General features: G+C 50.9%; 5 protein-coding genes across 5 annotated transcripts; 2 read left to right on the forward strand and 3 right to left on the reverse strand.

Moving 5' to 3' along the window:
* Window positions 1-986: 986 nt before the first annotated feature.
* Window positions 987-2,498, forward strand: A1O9_05157 (uncharacterized protein; the record flags this gene model as incomplete). The annotated part of the gene is made up of 1 exon (XM_013404376.1): window positions 987-2,498. One exon carries the CDS (start codon window positions 987-989, stop codon window positions 2,496-2,498), a length of 1,512 nt encoding a protein of 503 aa, XP_013259830.1.
* Window positions 2,499-3,961: 1,463 nt separating this feature from the next.
* A1O9_05158 (uncharacterized protein) lies at window positions 3,962-6,865 on the reverse strand (the record flags this gene model as incomplete). Its single annotated transcript, XM_013404377.1, has 1 exon — window positions 3,962-6,865. The coding sequence occupies one exon, from the start codon at window positions 6,863-6,865 to the stop codon at window positions 3,962-3,964; it is 2,904 nt and encodes a 967-aa protein (XP_013259831.1).
* Window positions 6,866-7,814: 949 nt separating this feature from the next.
* On the reverse strand, window positions 7,815-10,232 carry A1O9_05159 (acetyltransferase; the record flags this gene model as incomplete). The annotated part of the gene is made up of 2 exons (XM_013404378.1): window positions 7,815-9,968; window positions 10,026-10,232. 2 exons carry the CDS (start codon window positions 10,230-10,232, stop codon window positions 7,815-7,817), a joined length of 2,361 nt encoding a protein of 786 aa, XP_013259832.1.
* Window positions 10,233-11,365: 1,133 nt separating this feature from the next.
* A1O9_05160 (uncharacterized protein) lies at window positions 11,366-12,898 on the reverse strand (the record flags this gene model as incomplete). The annotated part of the gene is made up of 1 exon (XM_013404379.1): window positions 11,366-12,898. One exon carries the CDS (start codon window positions 12,896-12,898, stop codon window positions 11,366-11,368), a length of 1,533 nt encoding a protein of 510 aa, XP_013259833.1.
* A 761-nt stretch (window positions 12,899-13,659) lies between these two features.
* On the forward strand, window positions 13,660-14,693 carry A1O9_05161 (uncharacterized protein; the record flags this gene model as incomplete). The annotated part of the gene is made up of 2 exons (XM_013404380.1): window positions 13,660-14,052; window positions 14,109-14,693. The coding sequence occupies 2 exons, from the start codon at window positions 13,660-13,662 to the stop codon at window positions 14,691-14,693; spliced, it is 978 nt and encodes a 325-aa protein (XP_013259834.1).
* Window positions 14,694-17,278: the final 2,585 nt, after the last annotated feature.

Below are 17,278 nucleotides of genomic sequence, written 5' to 3' on the forward strand. Positions count from 1 at the left end.
ATCGCTAGTTTAGTCTTAGCGTCGCTCGCTAAGATATCTATTAATATTATATAATATCGTTCGGCTATATAACTATACGGTCGAATCTAGACGTCGCTAGTTCTTACTAAGACATCCTACGGGTTTAACCCGTAACAACGTAGCCTACTTATACTTTACTTTTCTCGCTTTATTTTTACTTTTTAGGTAATTTAAGTACCTCTCGTTTATTAAAGAATATCTTTTACCTATAAATAAGGCTAAAACGCGTTAGTTAAGTTACCTTAAGTACTTATTTACTTACGAAGCGCGATTTTAAGTTGTTACGCCAAGAAAAAAGGTTACACGCTGACGGCTCAGGGGATAAGTAATACTACTTATATATGACGTAAGTAATAGCCTAACTAGAAGGGTTTCCGAGGCGTGTCGTCATCCGCTGTGGATTGCCCCTCTAGTAATGCTCCCTAGGGGAGTACTCCATACTCTGTTTTTTTATTCTGAGCCCGGAGTCCCGTCCTCGTAGCAACAATAAGGCAGGCAAGTCACGGGACAGCCTAGCGCCGAGTAAGCGTCCTTTAGCGGAGGCTAGTAACCAACCATGTACGAATTTACGATACACTAAACCCCTCCTAAAACAGCGCCGGCCGTCGAGCAATGTTAACCCAAAACTTGGAAGTGGCTCCCTGGCAATCCAGACCAGCAAGCGAATTCGCACCATAATGAAGCGAGCGGTATCATGCAACTCATGTAGGGTGGTATCGCCCATTCCCAGCTTCTTATCAAAAGCACCTCGACCTGCTCGCTAATTCCAAACGATAATGATGTTCCCCTCCGACTAAAAGCATTCCGGAGATCCCAAGACTGTTTCCTGCCTCCATCAAACCCCTTTCGTCGGTGGGCAGGACGCGTCGACAATAGCCACAGAGGTCGCGTGACTTCCTCCCAACACAACCACAACTCAATATCAACCTCATTCTTCCGACCCCTTATCACGCCAGAACAGCAACATGGGAAACCCGCTCAAAGCTGCCGTCGATCATGCTCGAGGGCAATCCGGTGCTTCCCTAGACTCACAAGCTTCGCTTGCCGACGACACTCACCTAATCCGTCCCACACGCACGCTGTCGCGCATCTCCACTAGCGATAATATCGTATACAAAGTATACAAGCGGCGTTTCTTTGGCCTGGCCCAACTGGTTCTGTTGAACATCGTTGCCTCTTGGGGCTGGATCTCCTTTGCCCCAATCTCCGATACCGCATCCCAGTATTTTAATACCTCCGAGTCCAATATCAACTGGATCTCGACCGCATATTTGTTTGCTTTTGTGCCAGCTTCTGCCGTCAGCTCTTATACTTTGCATCGATATGGGTGCAAGGCCTCCATCATGGTCGCAGCTGGCCTTCTGCTCGTGGGAAGTTGGATAAAATATGGCGCCACCCGTGCCAACAGCTTCCCCGGCGTCATGGTTGGTCAACTCCTGCTCGGCTTTGCCCAGCCCTTCGTTCTGGCTTCGCCTACCTCCTACAGCAACATATGGTTCAGTCCTCAAGGACGAACCACTGCAACTGCCGTAGCCTCGCTAGCCAACCCATTTGGTGCAGCTCTTGGTCAGTTGATATCACCATTCTGGGCAGACAAACCTTCAGACGTCCCAAATATGGTCCTATACGTCTCCATCATCTCTTCCATCGCATGTGTTCCCGCTTTCTTTATACCATCACGACCTCCGAGCCCGCCATCGGCCGGCTCGCTCCCCAACGAAAACGTCCACGGGCTGAACACCATGCGTAAGGAACTGAAAATACTCCTTCGCTCTCCAGAATTTTTCATTATTTTCCTGGCGTACTCCATCTACGTTGGCCTCTTCAATGCCTTCAGTAGCCTGATCAATCAACTCCTCGAGCCTTACGGGTTTAGCGAAGACAATGCGGGTATCGCCGGAGCAGTGCTGATCGTTGTCGGACTCGTCTTCGCAGCCATTTCCTCACCCATCATCGACAAGTATAAATTTTATCTCGCCTATATCAAATCTGCAGTGCCAGTCATAGCGATCTCCTACCTAATTTTCATCTGGGCACCAGCCACCCGGTCGTTGGCATACGTGTTTGTAGTGTGCGCCTTGTTGGGTGCAGCAAGTTTCGGACTCGTCCCTGTGGTACTGGAGTTCTTGGTCGAGATCCACTATCCTCTGGGGCCAGAACTAGCCAGCACCCTATGTTGGTGCGGCGGACAGCTCCTTGGCGGCATTTTCATCGTCATCATGGACGCTCTCAAGGATGGCGACGCGGCAGATCCTCCTCAGAATATGCACCGAGCATTGATCTTCCAAGCCGTATTTGCATTGATCGCCGTTCCCGGGGTTTTAGCTCTAGGCCTGTTCGGCCGCCACGCTAATGTCAGACGGCGTAGATGGGAAGCCGATCAAATAAGCGACGGTGGCGTCAGTCAGATCGTCGAGTCCGTCGAAGAGCGGGAACAGGATGTCCCTGTGGGCGGCGAGCCCTCGCGCAGGTCATGACGATCAACTGGCAACGGGGGGCTGGTGTAATTCAAGTTTTTGCAAATCTAGATGCTGGCCATCACGGGTGACATGTAAGTATGAAGTATCATTGTAAGCGAGCATGAATTTGAGCATGGATTTGAATTTATGAAGAACGCGATGGGTGTGAATTAGGGAGAGGCTGATGCTGAGGCTGGACAGCAAAAGCGAGGTTGCAGGAATGGGGACCAGCCAACGACAAGACTGTGGTTATATTCGATATCAGGAGGAATGGAATAGGATGTTATAGATGGAGTCTAGTTGCCATCGTGCCTAGCACAAGGGGAAGCACCCGGGTGTTGGGTGAGGGAATGGGAGGGGACAGCACATAGAAGGCATTAAGGTCGCTCTCAACAATCCCACGTATAATCAATCCACACACCGTTTTCCCGTGCCTGATCGATACAAATCCCGCTCCGCACATACAGCGGCACAAGGCGTTTTCTCAGGTTCGCCTGCCCCGTGCTGTTCTGTGTACTCGCAGCACGCAAACCGCGCGTCCAATCAACATAGCGACGAGCGAGACGCCGCAAATCCATAAGACATATCCACACGGGTGCCTGGTCGCGCCATCCACCTACCTATCTAGTTTGTCAGCCGGCCAGCCAGCCAACCACAAGCCCAGGAGTAGGACAAAGCATGCTCGTCCAGGCCGACATCCATCCATCCATCCATTCAGAACTGGCTCCGCCCCCGATACTCCGTATACTTACACTTAGCTCCTCAGGCAGAGCACAGCGGGAAGTCCACTACTGCCCTAGCAAGCCCGTAATGGACAGCTCAGCGAAGAGCCCCTCTACGATAGTGCTACCAGGGCTCTCGCTCACACTGTCACTCTCGACGAAGGCACTGGCATAGGATGTGATGTGCACAAAGAACCGGGGTATAACAGCGTATAGCAAGTAGCTCGTCGAGCGTGATAATATTGGTGCGCAGCACGTCACTAGCTACTGACTACTAACTACTGTTCATGATTTGTAGCTCCCTCCCACGGCGTTACCTGGGACAGTACTAGACTACGTTGCTGGTCCAAGTACGGAGTACTTTGCGCCGCTCGGTCAATTGTGTTTACTATCATACACCGTCGAGGGTCCGTGAATGAGTGTGTCGCGAGCAACGATGATTATTGAATAAAACGAGCGAGAGCAGGGGATGGTGGGGGGTTTCCAAATAAATACATTATAAAATTTGTCTTCTGTGGTCTAAGAAACCAAAGGAACTACTGGTAGTCTATGAGCACACGAAGCCAGAGAACGCTAGAGCAATGCATTTCTGCTCGCTAATGACTGGGCATTGTTGGTATGCCATGACCGTCGGGCTTGGAACGATCGCACAACTCAAGGCGCCCAAAAACAGACGGCTTCTACCAGACCATCATAGATCCTTATGACCTGGGAGAGTACCTATGTTATTTCTCGGTACCTATCACCAAAACCATATCATCAAGGTCCTGTAAAAAACCGGCAGGCATCGATGATATCTTGGTCCCCATTGGCGAAGTCCCACCCCACGATCCGACTATCCTGTGAACAGCAGACTATGCGGCGGGCATCGAATTGCAATTTGAACACGCGTGATACTGTTTGTTGTGCTGGTGGTTGCTGTGGTAGGGGCTGGACTGGGGCAGGCGGAGTTTGAGCTTGAGGTGGATGAGCTTGGATATTCTGGGTTCCTGTTTGATTCTGAGCCGGTACGGAGATGGCAGCCTGTGGGTGGGGTTGCATCGGTTGTTGTTGTTGCTGTTGTGGTGCAGAGTTTGTTGAGGGTGAGGCGCTTACAGATGGGGCACTACGCGCTGTTATATGACCAAGCTGCTGACTCTGACCATGGCTTGGTACTTGGTTGCCATGAGTGATAAATGCTTGTTGGACTGCTTGTGAGATGGACGCTTGGGCAGCAGGTGATAGATTGGAGGGATTGGTATAGGCAGAAGTCGATGCTCCAGCTCGGGTCGATCCTGGCAACTGCCGCCAATTCGCAATACCCATAGCGTTGGTAATACCTACACCCAAGCTGGCCATTGAACTACTCATAGCCTGCTGCATGATTTGTGATGCAGATACTACGGCCGGCCGTGAAGGGCCACCAGCCCCTTGTATCGACTGGGGCACTTGTATATTCTGCTGGGGAGTATGGGTCGGAACAGGAACAGCCACTGGAACCGTAACTGCAGTTGGAGCAGCTGTAAGAGCATTCGGGACTGGAGGAAAATTGTTTTGAACCGCTGGCTGTTGCCCATGCCTTGCCCTAGGATTCTCTTGGGCATGAGATTCCTGGCGTAGCGTCTGACCAATGACCCAGTCACCTTGAGGGTTCTTTCGCCAGATGATAATGGTTTCGTCGTACGATCCGGATACAATGCGACCCCATCTACTCCCACCGCCACCAGGGGGAAGCTTCGACCCGAGTGCCACTCTAGAAGAGCCCATCTCCCCGTTGCGGATGCGGCGACTGTAATGTCTATTCTCGATAATGAGACCACTGGCGACATCTTCAAGATATTTTCTTTCTACATCTCGAGCTCTTGCATTGTCTTCTTCCTCACTCCAAGGTAGATCACCAAAGCCAGCTTGGACAGTTCTCACTAAGTTTTTATGGCCCTTCAACTCGGCGACTTCAGCACTGGTAAATGGATCATAGATTCGGACAGTATTGTCGCTGCTTCCGCTGACAATTCGTTTGCTATCAAATTGCACACAGGCGATGCCTTTTTGGTGGCCTTGCAGTGTACGTAAGAGACGTCCATCTTTGACGCTCCAGACCTTGATGAGCCTATCGCCAGAGGCGGAGACGATTAAATCGCCGTTGATTTGAATAGCGTTTACAGCCGCGCCATGACCTTCGAGGGTCAACAGCAGGGTGTATGGTTTCAAAGCTCGAATTGTGCCATTGGCCATTCTTGCTTCCAAGAGCGAAGGTTCCATCTCTGCGACGTTGATGATATAATTCGGCACGCGAGCGGTGCTTTCGCGTGAAATTCTGGGATAGTCCGGGTCAGTGATCGACAGATGGCTGCGATTCCAAATCTTGATCCGCCGATCCTTTGAACAGGTTACGAGATATCTTCGATCAAATCTTAGGTTCAGCACAGATTCCTCATGGGCGGATGGGATCTCGGAAATCTTCTGTCCGGTGGAAAATCGCCAGATGATGACGCTGGAATCACTACTACCGGAGATGATAACGTCCTCCTTTTCCGTGGGATCGAACTGGAGGCATAGAACAGATTGTGAGTGGCCAACCAATGGCTTGCCCCTCAATCGGCGAGTCTCGAGATCCCACACTCGTAGTGTTTTGTCTCTACTACCACTCACAAGCCACTTCCCGAAGAATTGGATGGTATATACACATTCGGTGTGCGCCTCGTTGGGATATGATGGGTGAGGGAGCTGAAAGGTGGCGTATCGACCGTTGCTCCAGTTTTGCTCCAACTTCTGGCGCTGTTTATACAAATGAAGCCAACTGAGCCTCCCCCCATTAGCGCTGTTTGGATGAATGATCAATTGAGACTTGAACGGAGCCTCGTTCTGAGGGGGCTGTGCTTGACCTGGATCTTCTTCATCGGTTGCCGTTTCCGACGGGCTAGGGTCGTAGTCCATCTCATCGCCAGAGTCATGACTATGTCTCTTGTTGGGGCGTTGAGGAGAGTTATGTATACTGTGGGGAGCATCTTGCATTTCCTGATCGTCCGTTTCGGATTGCATGTCAGTATCTGCTTCCACGACGCCGTGCTGTTCACGCCATTGAGACACATCAGCTGAAGCTTTCCGACCCTTCGACTCTAGCCAGTCGGATGTGGCACGCTTCTTGAGTAGTGGCTGGCCAGGACGTTTCCCACGTGCTCTTTTGGACTCTCTCCTCGCCGAGAGAGCATGAGCAGTTTCATATGCCTTTATTTCTGCAGGGTCGACTCCCCAGCCTTGTCCTTTGTACAACTCCTGCCAGAGCATAGTGTCCATAATGCGAGCCCGCCACGTTTGAGATGAAAGCGACGCGGTCAACAGGGTGCCGGCCTCCAAATAAGAGAAGATCTGAGATGTGATTTCCGGTGGCAGCTTTTCCAAAGGGTCCATATGCAGGAGTGGTGTAAGTCTTTCCACAACAGCGGCAATATTGGAGGTTCGCAGCGTGCGCAGGACTTCATATGCTATCTCTGCCCGCGCGTGCTCGTCCTGTGCCATAACCCATTCTTGAAACCGAGCGGCTGTTGCTGCAAAGATACTCCGATCATCCTGGCTGGTGGTCTCTTCCGAAAAGCCTTCGTCCAAACGAAAGGGCGCCGAGTTTGAGGCGGAGGGGTAGGGACTCTGATGAGAATCGAGGTTCGAGTGGTGATAGGAATCCATTGACGCGGTATTTCATGGACCTTTTCGTTCTTTCTTGGAGTCGCTGAAGGGCAAGAGAGCCTTGAAGATTTGCGACCGCAAGGTAGGACCGGGCGCAGATGGGAAGCAGACCACGTTAATCGGTAACAGGAAACATGTGAACTGCTAACAAGGCGCGGCGGAGGGCATGTGCAGAGCTAGGGTGTCAAACGAACAGGATGAAACCATCCAGAAGTAACAATGAGATAGTAGGATTGATTTGAAGTAGGTAGAAAGAAGTGCAACCAGACTATCAGTCAAGACGTCTGATCATAGATTAGAACATGGGATACAATAACTGCTGTGAATACAACATCAGGCAGTGGGAGTGACGACAGAAACCTGAAGGGGAGGCTGCAGGAATCATGTTTTGTGCTGCCTTGACCCGTGCACGGAAATGCGTGAGGCGAGTTTCAGCAGATGCCATAACTCGATCGATCGGTACGCTTGGGCCTGCACCTTCCACAGTGCCACTGGCACCTGGCACCTGCACCTTCCTCGTCCTGGACGATAATATCCGACCAATTCGGCTGCCTTGCTTTGGGAAGCCACCGCCCCTTCGCACAACCAATCACCTGTCACCACTCCAGACCCCCCTGCTGCCTCCGCCGGAACCGCTTGGCTAGCCGAACTTCCTAACCTCAACGACGCAATTAAATTGCGAGTTTCGCCTTCACCAATGTGGGCATTCAATACCTAGAACGAGGCTGAACACAATAACAATGCATACTGACATAGTACTACTAGACTTAGGTATCGAACGGCTTAAATATCAATAATCCAAAATAGGTCGCTTCAGCAAAGAATTCGTCAAACAGTGCATCCCACTGCATCACCCGGTTCCGCGCTCCAGTAGAATCTTGTTGACCATCAATGTTCTCCCAATTGGCAACTCTGGTACAAACCTAATTGCATGGCAATGGGAACTCATTCACCTGTCCTTCTTTGGCTCTTCATCTTCTGTGGTTGGCGTCATCTGCCCATCCGATGCCATGTCCCAACTGCTCTCTGTTGCAGTTTCCCCTCCCTCGCTTTCGCCGCGTTTACGGCCTCTTTCTCGCATGGCCCCGCGAATTCGCTTACTGACCTCGTCAAAACTCTCCTTGCCGTCCAAAGTGCTGAAGCCTTTGAAAGACCCTATTGTCAAGGCCCCTCCTGCCGAACTGCTACGGCTTCGAGTCTTGGGAGTGGCGGGTCGTGATGCAAAGAATCCAAACCCAGCGATATTGCCGAATGATTCGTTGCGAGGCAACAAACCAAATGATTTTCCCGTTGGAGTGCTAGGAGATCTTTCTTCCAAGCCACTTGACGTAGGAGTACTGGGTTCCGTTGCTTCGGTAATTCTTGGTTCATCTGGCATAGTCTTATAGCTTGACTGATATGCCCCGTCTTTATAAGGGTCGGCCACAATCCTAGCCGCATCGAAATCGGGGAAAACCTCCGGGCCGAGTGTATTGATCACTTCTGTCACTTCTGCAGATAGCCTTTGCCGAGTATCTACTAATTTCGAGAGGCGACTCGATGACCGGGGGCTTAGGGCAGTGAATAGTGGCCGCAGTGACTTGACAATGTCCATACCAATTTCGCCAGTTCGCAATGCAGCAAAAGTGATACTTATGCATAGAATGAAAAACAAGATTGCGAACAGCCAGACCGGAACAAAGTTCGGCACGTATGTCTTTGCCGTGAGCCACCAGGGTACTCTGTGAGTGTAATAACCATCTCGTCGATTGTATACCAACCACAGGGTGACGATAATGGTATAATACGCATAGAGCGCTGGGGCAAACGCCATGGCCACCAACAATTTCCACGTCGTAATAACATCCCGCCCCTGTAGTTTGACGGTCGAGGCTGCAAGAGCCTCTCTAGATTTCTTGACTGAGATAACTTTGGTCGTGACAAACACTGGCCAAAACATCATCAGACCAGGCAGCGTGCCAACACTTAGCACCAGCAGTTCTCCAAGTCTGTACAGCAGTGTCCCGAGAATCAACCACCACGGGCGTTTGGCAGCATTGCCCCATTCGACTTGGTGATCTTTAATCCCCAATGCTCGAAGTTGACGATTATAGTCAATCACATCCTTCTTGAGCTTCACCACACGAGGGTCGTCTTTATACTGTGTATAACCTTTGACCAGCCTCCGGTTGAGTTCGACGACCAATGGTAGTGGCAATTTCTTGCCTGTTGGATTATATAAACGCCGAGCGGCTTGGACGAGCATTAGAGTGTCGTAGTCTGGACTGGACTGCGTCACTGCCACTAAGCCTTGAAAGACAGTCTCTAGAAGCGACCCAACCGCGTTTCTCCGATCCCCAGCCTTGTAGGCTGCGACTTGCTCGGGGTGCACTTCGATGGGATGCCCAAATTCAATGACGGCCCGGGACCGGAATTTGTGAGCGTGGAAATAGTTCATCCCAATGGGAATAATCTTCAGTCCGCAGTCAGGGTTGTTGGCCAGGGCCCCGAGAGCCATAATTGCCACTCCAGCTTTCAATGGAAGCAGGTCGGGCCGGTCATGACTGCCACCTTCAGGAAAGATACCAATACATCCTCCCGCATCGAGCTCTTCAAAGACTGCATTGTAGACTTTCGTCTGGTCCACAAAGGGAGCCACACTAAACTTGCAACCACGAGACTCGACCTTTTGAGCATTGCTTCCGCCGGGCGTTGTTTTACCACTCTCCAAGCCATTCGAAGTCAGAGCTTCCAAGGCTTCCGGCGTTTTGAACGGTTTCTTGAGCCTCAGCTCAGTGGACGATATAATTTCAGCGATTTCAGTGCTTGGTGATTGGCCTCTGACTTTGGGTAATACGATCAGTCCACCGATCTCAAACTGACCGTTCTTGAAGTCAGTACCAACCCCTTGGAGGAGTGTGGGGTCATTGTCTTGATCAGGAAGAAAGATCTTTCCCTCTGCTGGCTTGACTTTGTCCAGAGCCCTTCCCACAGGTATTGCCCCGATAGCGCCAGACAAAGTTCCAATGAACTTCCGCTTGGTAGATTTCTCTGCGATCAAGTACGAGATGCGCCTCTTCGCTTCACTTTTCAGGATTCTCATGAGGATCAAGGAATCAACGAACTATATCCCATAATTAGCCTTACAGACTATGGGAGCGAGGATAAAGAGCGTGCGTACCTGATTTGCGTGGGGCGCCGCGACGAGGATGACAGGACCTGTTCTCGGGACTTTCCAAGCCCCTCGAGGGTATACCTCACGGAAGAAGAGGTCTACCAAGACCGACATTGACCACAAAACCAAGTCGTACAGCCATGGTATCTGTAACTTGTTGCCCCTCTTCTTGCCACGTTTTGACACCTTTTTGCTGGCGCCATCATCCGCCATGGCGTTGTATACCCGGCGTTTGGGGATTGAGGCAGGCAACAAGGAGCAGAAGCTTATTAGTAGACGAGATGAGTCTTAAGTCTTCCGCCTGGACACGGGGGAGTTTCACACTTGGGATGGCATGCGACGCGGCAAGACGAGATGGCGGAATGACAAGACCGGGAGGAGCACGTGAGCTGGATGGAAGCAGTTGGTGGGCAACACTGTATAGATCAACACTAAGACAACTAGAACGGCGAATACCACAGTATGTGGTTGGCGAGCAGAAGAAGAAGAAGTCGTTGAGACATCGGCCAGCGTGTTCCGAGCAACTTTTGGTATCGTTGAGAAGCAACGTGGGGTTTGCCTGCGCTGGCTTGTGAGGTCACAGGCACCAAGACGAGGCACTTGACGCACATGCACCAATCATCCGATCGGGTCCAGGAGGGAGCTTTGCGCAGCCTAGCACTGGAATTTGTTGGTCCTGCGGGGAACCCGTGCGTTTTGGGGGGATCGAAGGGGGCAGGCGGCCGCTGTGTAGCGGGGTTGTGTCCCTACGAACCACCGCCATGGCCCCAAACAGTTTAGGTAAGTCCAGGGGAGCACCGCCTGTTTCCAACTAGTGGTTAGGTGCTCCAGGCATTCTTGAACATTCCACGTCCAGCTGCTTCATTGGGAGTATTCGATACGAGAGTACGAAGGCGTCCGGCACAGCAGATAGCTCTGATCACTTACCGTCTGCTTGGTGTGCCTGGATTCGAACGAAGTCTCCAGCCTACATTACGAAGTACGAAGTACCTTGATTGGAGAGTGGTTTTTAAGAAAGATACATGATGATTCCTCCCAGGGCATTCAGAAGTCTCTATCATTTATCCGAGATTGCGTTATGAACAAACACATTATTAGCACCCAGTCCTAGCTGGAAGATGAAGAGAAACATCTCTATTCTAGTTCAATCACTCAGTGTAACGTGATATAAGAACACTGCATCCACATCAGACATATCTTTCATATATATCCAAAAGCATTCATGCATTACTATTATTACATTTCCCAACGTTTTATAAGGGTGCATAAACCCAACCCACTAGGGGTGGCAGGCCCTTTGCTTTGTGGCCCACTCCTTCATTGCTGCGTTACATCTTTCTTGGTATTCAGTTCGCCACAGCCGAAGGCACGGAAGTGTCGTTTGCCTCCGCTTGCCCGGCTCGAAACTTCTCAATCATTTTATGTGCATCCTCTTCTATACGCCTCATTCGTTCCCGGAGGTGGAAGTCACGGTCTTTCCAGCGACATTCCCACAAGTCTTCGACCTGATTGCGTGCCTTTTCAAGCATCCCATCGACGTTCTCTTCGAGGTTGCTCAGTCGCTGTTTGAGATCATCAATCATAAAGTCCTTAGCACGGAGTTGCTGCCTGAGCACAGTGTCTTTCTCATGCAATCGTACTCGCATATCTGCCAGTTCCTTGTCCTTGAGATGCAATGCCTTGCGGTGCTCATAGTCCAGCTTGCGCATCATGCTGGCATAGTGCATGCTGATGTCGTTCTCTGTGTCCATTGACAATGGAGTGTGAGGGTCTGAACTTTCCTCGACGCCCAAGAACCCCGCCCTTGACCCTCTATTTGCTCCCATTTCGAACGGTCTATTGGGCATACCACTCACCTGAAGGGCAGTTGACCTGGTCATCGATGGGAATATGCCTCTTGCATTGTGGCCGATGTAGTCTGGAGACCGGGGCTCGCGTTCGTCGGGAAGTCGAGATAAGACTGGTCCTGCAGACTGAATTTGAGGAATTGTTGCAACATCCTCGGTCCTCGGAAACAAAGGCCGAGATGCAGGATTCGAGATTGTCCTTGTGCTGTTAGATGTTACAAGAGCAGGTAATTGCATACGTCTGTTCGGTGTGGCTGGTAACGAATGCACAGTCGGAGCCCTAAGAGGAGGCATCGTGGCACGCGAGATCGGTGCTCGTTCCCATAGCCTTTGCATTGATCTTGCATCATCACCATGGTTTGCAAACGAGCCTTGCGAGTGATCTGAGACGCCGAGATCGTCATGGCTCCCGGATCCCACCAGTGTTCTAGTTGAAGACCGATGGCTGAGCTGGTCGGGGCCTACTGGCGATGGCATTTCGAACTCTGATGGATCGAGAATATTGGCGCCAACGAGTGTGTTTGTATCGATAGTCGTAGAGGTTGACCTAGGAGTTCTTGCTCCATGCTCCGTATCCGACAGCTCGTCGTCGTTGTCATCGCCCTGCGTGGCCTCACTCCAGTCACTCCGAGCTACAGGAGCCATCTGCCCGCTCCGGAAACGTACTGTCACACCAGGACCTGTATAAGGAGGGGGGTCATCGACTGTGATGCGAGAGCCATCACGACTGATCCGAAAATATTGGCCAGCAACATTTATATCAATGCTTCGGGTATCCTCTTGAAGTGTGTTGGTAGAGAATTTGGTTCGGGTTGAGACAATGGAAGAAGCACGGCTATGTCTCATCGCGCGCGAGCTGTTGAGTTCACGAAGCCACTGAGGGATAACCTGACTTGGTGTGTTGTCATGATGGACTGATATCGTTGGAGATAGCAGGGCAGGAAACTGTTCAGCTGCTTCTCCTTCTGTCACTGTGGGTAGCGCTTCTGCTGCACTATAATCACCCAGAATTGCATTCTTAATGCGCAACATTGGTGAGTACTTCCCAGAGTATACAATCTACCAGGATGCCGACCTCAGAGCTCCCAAGTACGCAATGCTTACGCGCTGCTTGACGCGCGGCACATTCAATGTGCTTGATGGGGCGCTTTGACTCCAGTATTCGATTGCACGGAAGACGCGTCGCAGACACAAGGAGCAAGAATTGAAAGTGACCCCGACACGACTTCAGGCAGACTTTTTAAACAAGAAAGGTGGGAGGTGAAACAAGCGAGGAAATTGTGGCAGCCTTGGGGCTGACTACACTGCCCCTCAGAGGTTGGACTAGAAAGGCGATAGCGTGTCATCGCACTCGAGTGCAATGAGGGGCTTGTCTCTTCAACTCACCATCTACATGACACCACCGCAGCTAGCAAGCATAGCAGACTAAGTCATGGTGTGAATAGCCTGTGATGCAGACTTCACAAGCAATGAACATCTTCCTAGGTGACATGCGGTGATAAAAAAATTCAGAGGCATACGACCAAGGTGGATGTGTGGTGGGCAGCGGCGGCGGGGAAACCTCATTCCTTCTTGGCATCAATGTCATAAGCCACGGTTCCTGCCGCCACCATCAACGTTCTACAGTCAACATCGAGGAATGGCGGATTCATCATTCTAATCCTATTAACCCAAGATCCTGCCGAAGCAACTTCCGCTTGTACTCTTCAGAACGTACTCCTTCATCACACACAGGTGGCTACTCTTCAGCGTCTCTGGTCTCTGGAGTGAGTGCGTTGTCGGCCCCCTTCTGGATGCCTCCCTCGGTCAGAGCGACTTATCGAAGACAGAACGAAGCAGCCTACTCCTCCTCCATTGCATGCCTAATCAACCTATCTAGATATCTTGGAGAGCATCGGCAGCCTCGAGAACTGAATCAGTCCGCATTTTCAGGCAATGTCCATCAAGTACGTTCAGTCCCCGTTCGTGTCTACCGAGGGACCAATAGGATATTGGCTGATCGTGAATTCCTCAGCTGGGTTATGCTCGATGGTTCCCAGGGATTTGTGCGCCTGCCTGGTGAGCGAATCATTCACAAGTCTTCACCGAGAATAGCCCTTGCTCTCACCACTCCGACCACATATCCGGGAAATAGCCCTGTGGCTATTCATTGCAGCTCAGGCGTAACATACCTGACCAATCAGAGGGTAAGGATTGCAGCCTCGATATGTACCCGAGTTCCCTGTGCTGACATGGTCGACAGGTTGTCTATCTGCCGGATAAAGCTACCCCGGAGCTCCAATCATTCTCAGTGCCACTTCTCAATATCCACGATACTCACCTTGTCGTTCCCTGGTTCGGGCCGAATGCCTGGCAATCGGTAGTGCAACCTGTACCAGGAGGCAACCTCCCCGCCTCTCAAGCAGCCATCGAGCTCAAGTTGACCTTTAAAGAAGGTGGTGCTCCTGATTTCCACTCCAATTTTGAGCGAATCAAAGAGCGACTGCAACAGGTCGTTGCAGCTGCTCGGACTGAAAACCAGACCAGACGACGGCAGGACAGCTTTCTTGGGGATGTGAACCTGGACAATGTTCATCTGGATCAGCTACCATCATACCAAGAATCTGGACAGGACAGAATTGCACCAATCAATACAGCCACAGACGCGGATAACGTTGCTGAATCACCTGGTTCCGTAAGTCCCGTGTTCGTGCCTGGAGCGAGGAGAGCAGGATCCCCGGAGCCTGATGCACAACCTCCATCGGATGCACCCCCAGGATATGAGGAAACGCAGCAGCAGAGCATCCAGGCAGAGTTGGACCGAAGATTCTCGCAATCCCAGGCATAACCTGTTCCCTAGGTCTCTTGGGGTGTCATTGTACCATATCGAGCAAGGTGTTTTTCGTGTGTGGCTTGCAAGTTTGGAGTTGCAGGCCGTAATGGTGACCATTCTTCCCAGCTTGTAAGACTTTTGAAAATCTTAGAAAAGAGCAATTGTCCTGTTCCACATCGAGCGCACCCCATGCCAATTTGACGTCTCTTTTACGCTGTAGCAGACGGCAAGCCGGAAGTCCTGAAATCGGCTCTGCGACTTGGCGGCAAAAGATGAGGACAAACTGCCCCGAGCTCACGTGCGACCATCCAGCGCTGTGCCGCTTTTAAGAGCCACTCACCTCCCACTCACCTCTCACTCACCGTCGCCCGCACCTCGCTCACCTTTTCACCTTCACCCGGATCTAAACTTAGCGGCCTTATCGTTAGCTTAGCTCTCCTACTGTACAAGCTCCTGAGAACATTCTATTTCTAGTTATTGCACCCAGGTAAATTACATCCCATCTGGCCCCTATACTACTATCTAATTAATCACATCTCCAGCGCTGTTTCCGGGTATGGTAATGCTCTACAAACCCTAGCGTTAGCTTAATTTAGATTGGCTTAGGATCTATCTGTAAAAATAAATCTTCGATTCTGAAGCTGCTGGCTGCAAGCTCCACGACCCCTATACTTCCATCCGCTTCAAATCAGCGGCAACCACAAAGGGTGCATGCGTGTGGACACGGACAATATCGACATCCACGCCATCAGCCAGCTCTGCTAATATCAAACCACCGTTCACTCTATCGACGCAGAATACGCAAAGATCTGTGATAATCTCACTGACAGCGCCCCTGCCGGTCAGAGGCAAGTGGCACCTCTCAACGATCTTGCTTCGGCCGAACTTTTCGGTGTGATAGGTAGTGACAATGACCTTCGTCTTGTCCGGATTGCTCACAAGATCCATAGCACCACCCATCCCATTGAAGGCCTTACCGGGAACCATATAGTTTGCCAGGTCGCCCGACGCCGATACCTGAAGAGCACCCAACAGAGACAGATCGACATGGCCACCGCGAATCATACCAAAGGACTCCGCTGAGTAAAAAGTGGCAGCACCAGGGATAAGGGTGACGGGTTCTTTGCCGGCGTTCACAGTGTCGGGATGCCTACTCCCAGGTCCACATACGAGCCGTGCACAAGCGACTTCGCTGCTCGTTTAGCAATTCGCTTACGTTTGATCACGTCTTCTAACAGTGCTAGCTTATCAGCTGTATTCCGCAATACATTCTAGTTCAGAGTTAGAACTTCAATATGCTTGTCAGATGTTGCAGGCACGATTCGATCGACATAAATACCCGCTAAATCGACATGGTCTGGGTTGATATCACCGATTGGAACTATGTTTTCGGCCTCAACGATGGGTTGGCATGCCGCTTTAGCCATAATGATGGCATAGTTCTTCGCTGTTCGACGGAAGACGCAGTTTCTAGCTTCGTCGACCTTCCACGCTCGAAGGATCGCAATATCTCCAAAGAGGGCTTGCTCCATGAGATACCTTTTGCCATTGAAGATACGAATTTCCCTCGGGATCCCGTGCTCGGTGATATGTTGCTTGCCTGCACCATCTCTTGGACTATATCTGATTGGTATCTCTACTGACTGGAGCAACGTGTCCACGCCTGTGCCGGTATAGAAAGCTGGGACTCCTGCGCCTGCGGATATAGCTCGATGGCTATATTGCCGTCGAGGTATGCCTTTGTCAATGGCTTATTAGTTCCGATAAAGGAGACTATCATACGCGAGATCTGGCCCGTCGTCGTCAGCTTGGCTAGGCCATAAAGTCCGGTGCCTGCATTATTTGAGACCACTGTAAGATTTTTGGTGCCTTTCTTCTGGATGGTGTCGATGAGTGTTTCTAGAATGCCAGTCATTAGCTGAGCATAATTGGGGTTTGAGAAACTGTCGAGCTCTGACCTGGAACGCCGCATAGTCCAAATCCTTGGCTAAGAACGACAGAACCGTCTCTTATATCAGCAATCCCTTCATCAGCACTATCGAACAGTTTCGAACCGTTCAGTCGAGTTTTAAAAGCATTCGTTGATGAATATCTCCTGGGTGAGAAAGATAGTCTGGGTTTACGTGCTGGATATGGCACACAGAGTGTGGAGATTGTGCACCAGGATCGTTGTCGCTGCAAGACAATTGGTGCCGGCACTGACATGTATCTCCTGGCCATAGGAGAGAAGAGAAAGCTGCAGCTGAGAATGCATACTCGAAGCCTCACAGGATGACAGCTCAGGCTTCCGCAAATGGACTTATATGCTCACAGCATCTCGTTGGGTTATGTTGACACATAGTTCTGACCATTGCAAATTTTTGAACCGGTGCATCTCCAATAGCACTGTCTGGCAGCCACTTCTCCCTTTCGAATATACTCGTAACACGAGGGAATTCAGGACTTTGTGATGACAAAGTGCAGGAGTATCACCCGAAGTCGAAGATGAGGGAACGGAGAGCAGGGGATCGGTTATAAAAAATAGCCGATCGCTACCTTTAGTTGCATTTCGACCGGCCTAGCGCATCTAGGCGTCTTGCACGTCCCACCCGTGCTGGAGG

Source organism: Exophiala aquamarina (assembly GCF_000709125.1).
Source record: "Exophiala aquamarina CBS 119918 chromosome Unknown aczIA-supercont1.4, whole genome shotgun sequence".
Lineage (NCBI taxonomy): Eukaryota > Fungi > Ascomycota > Eurotiomycetes > Chaetothyriales > Herpotrichiellaceae > Exophiala > Exophiala aquamarina.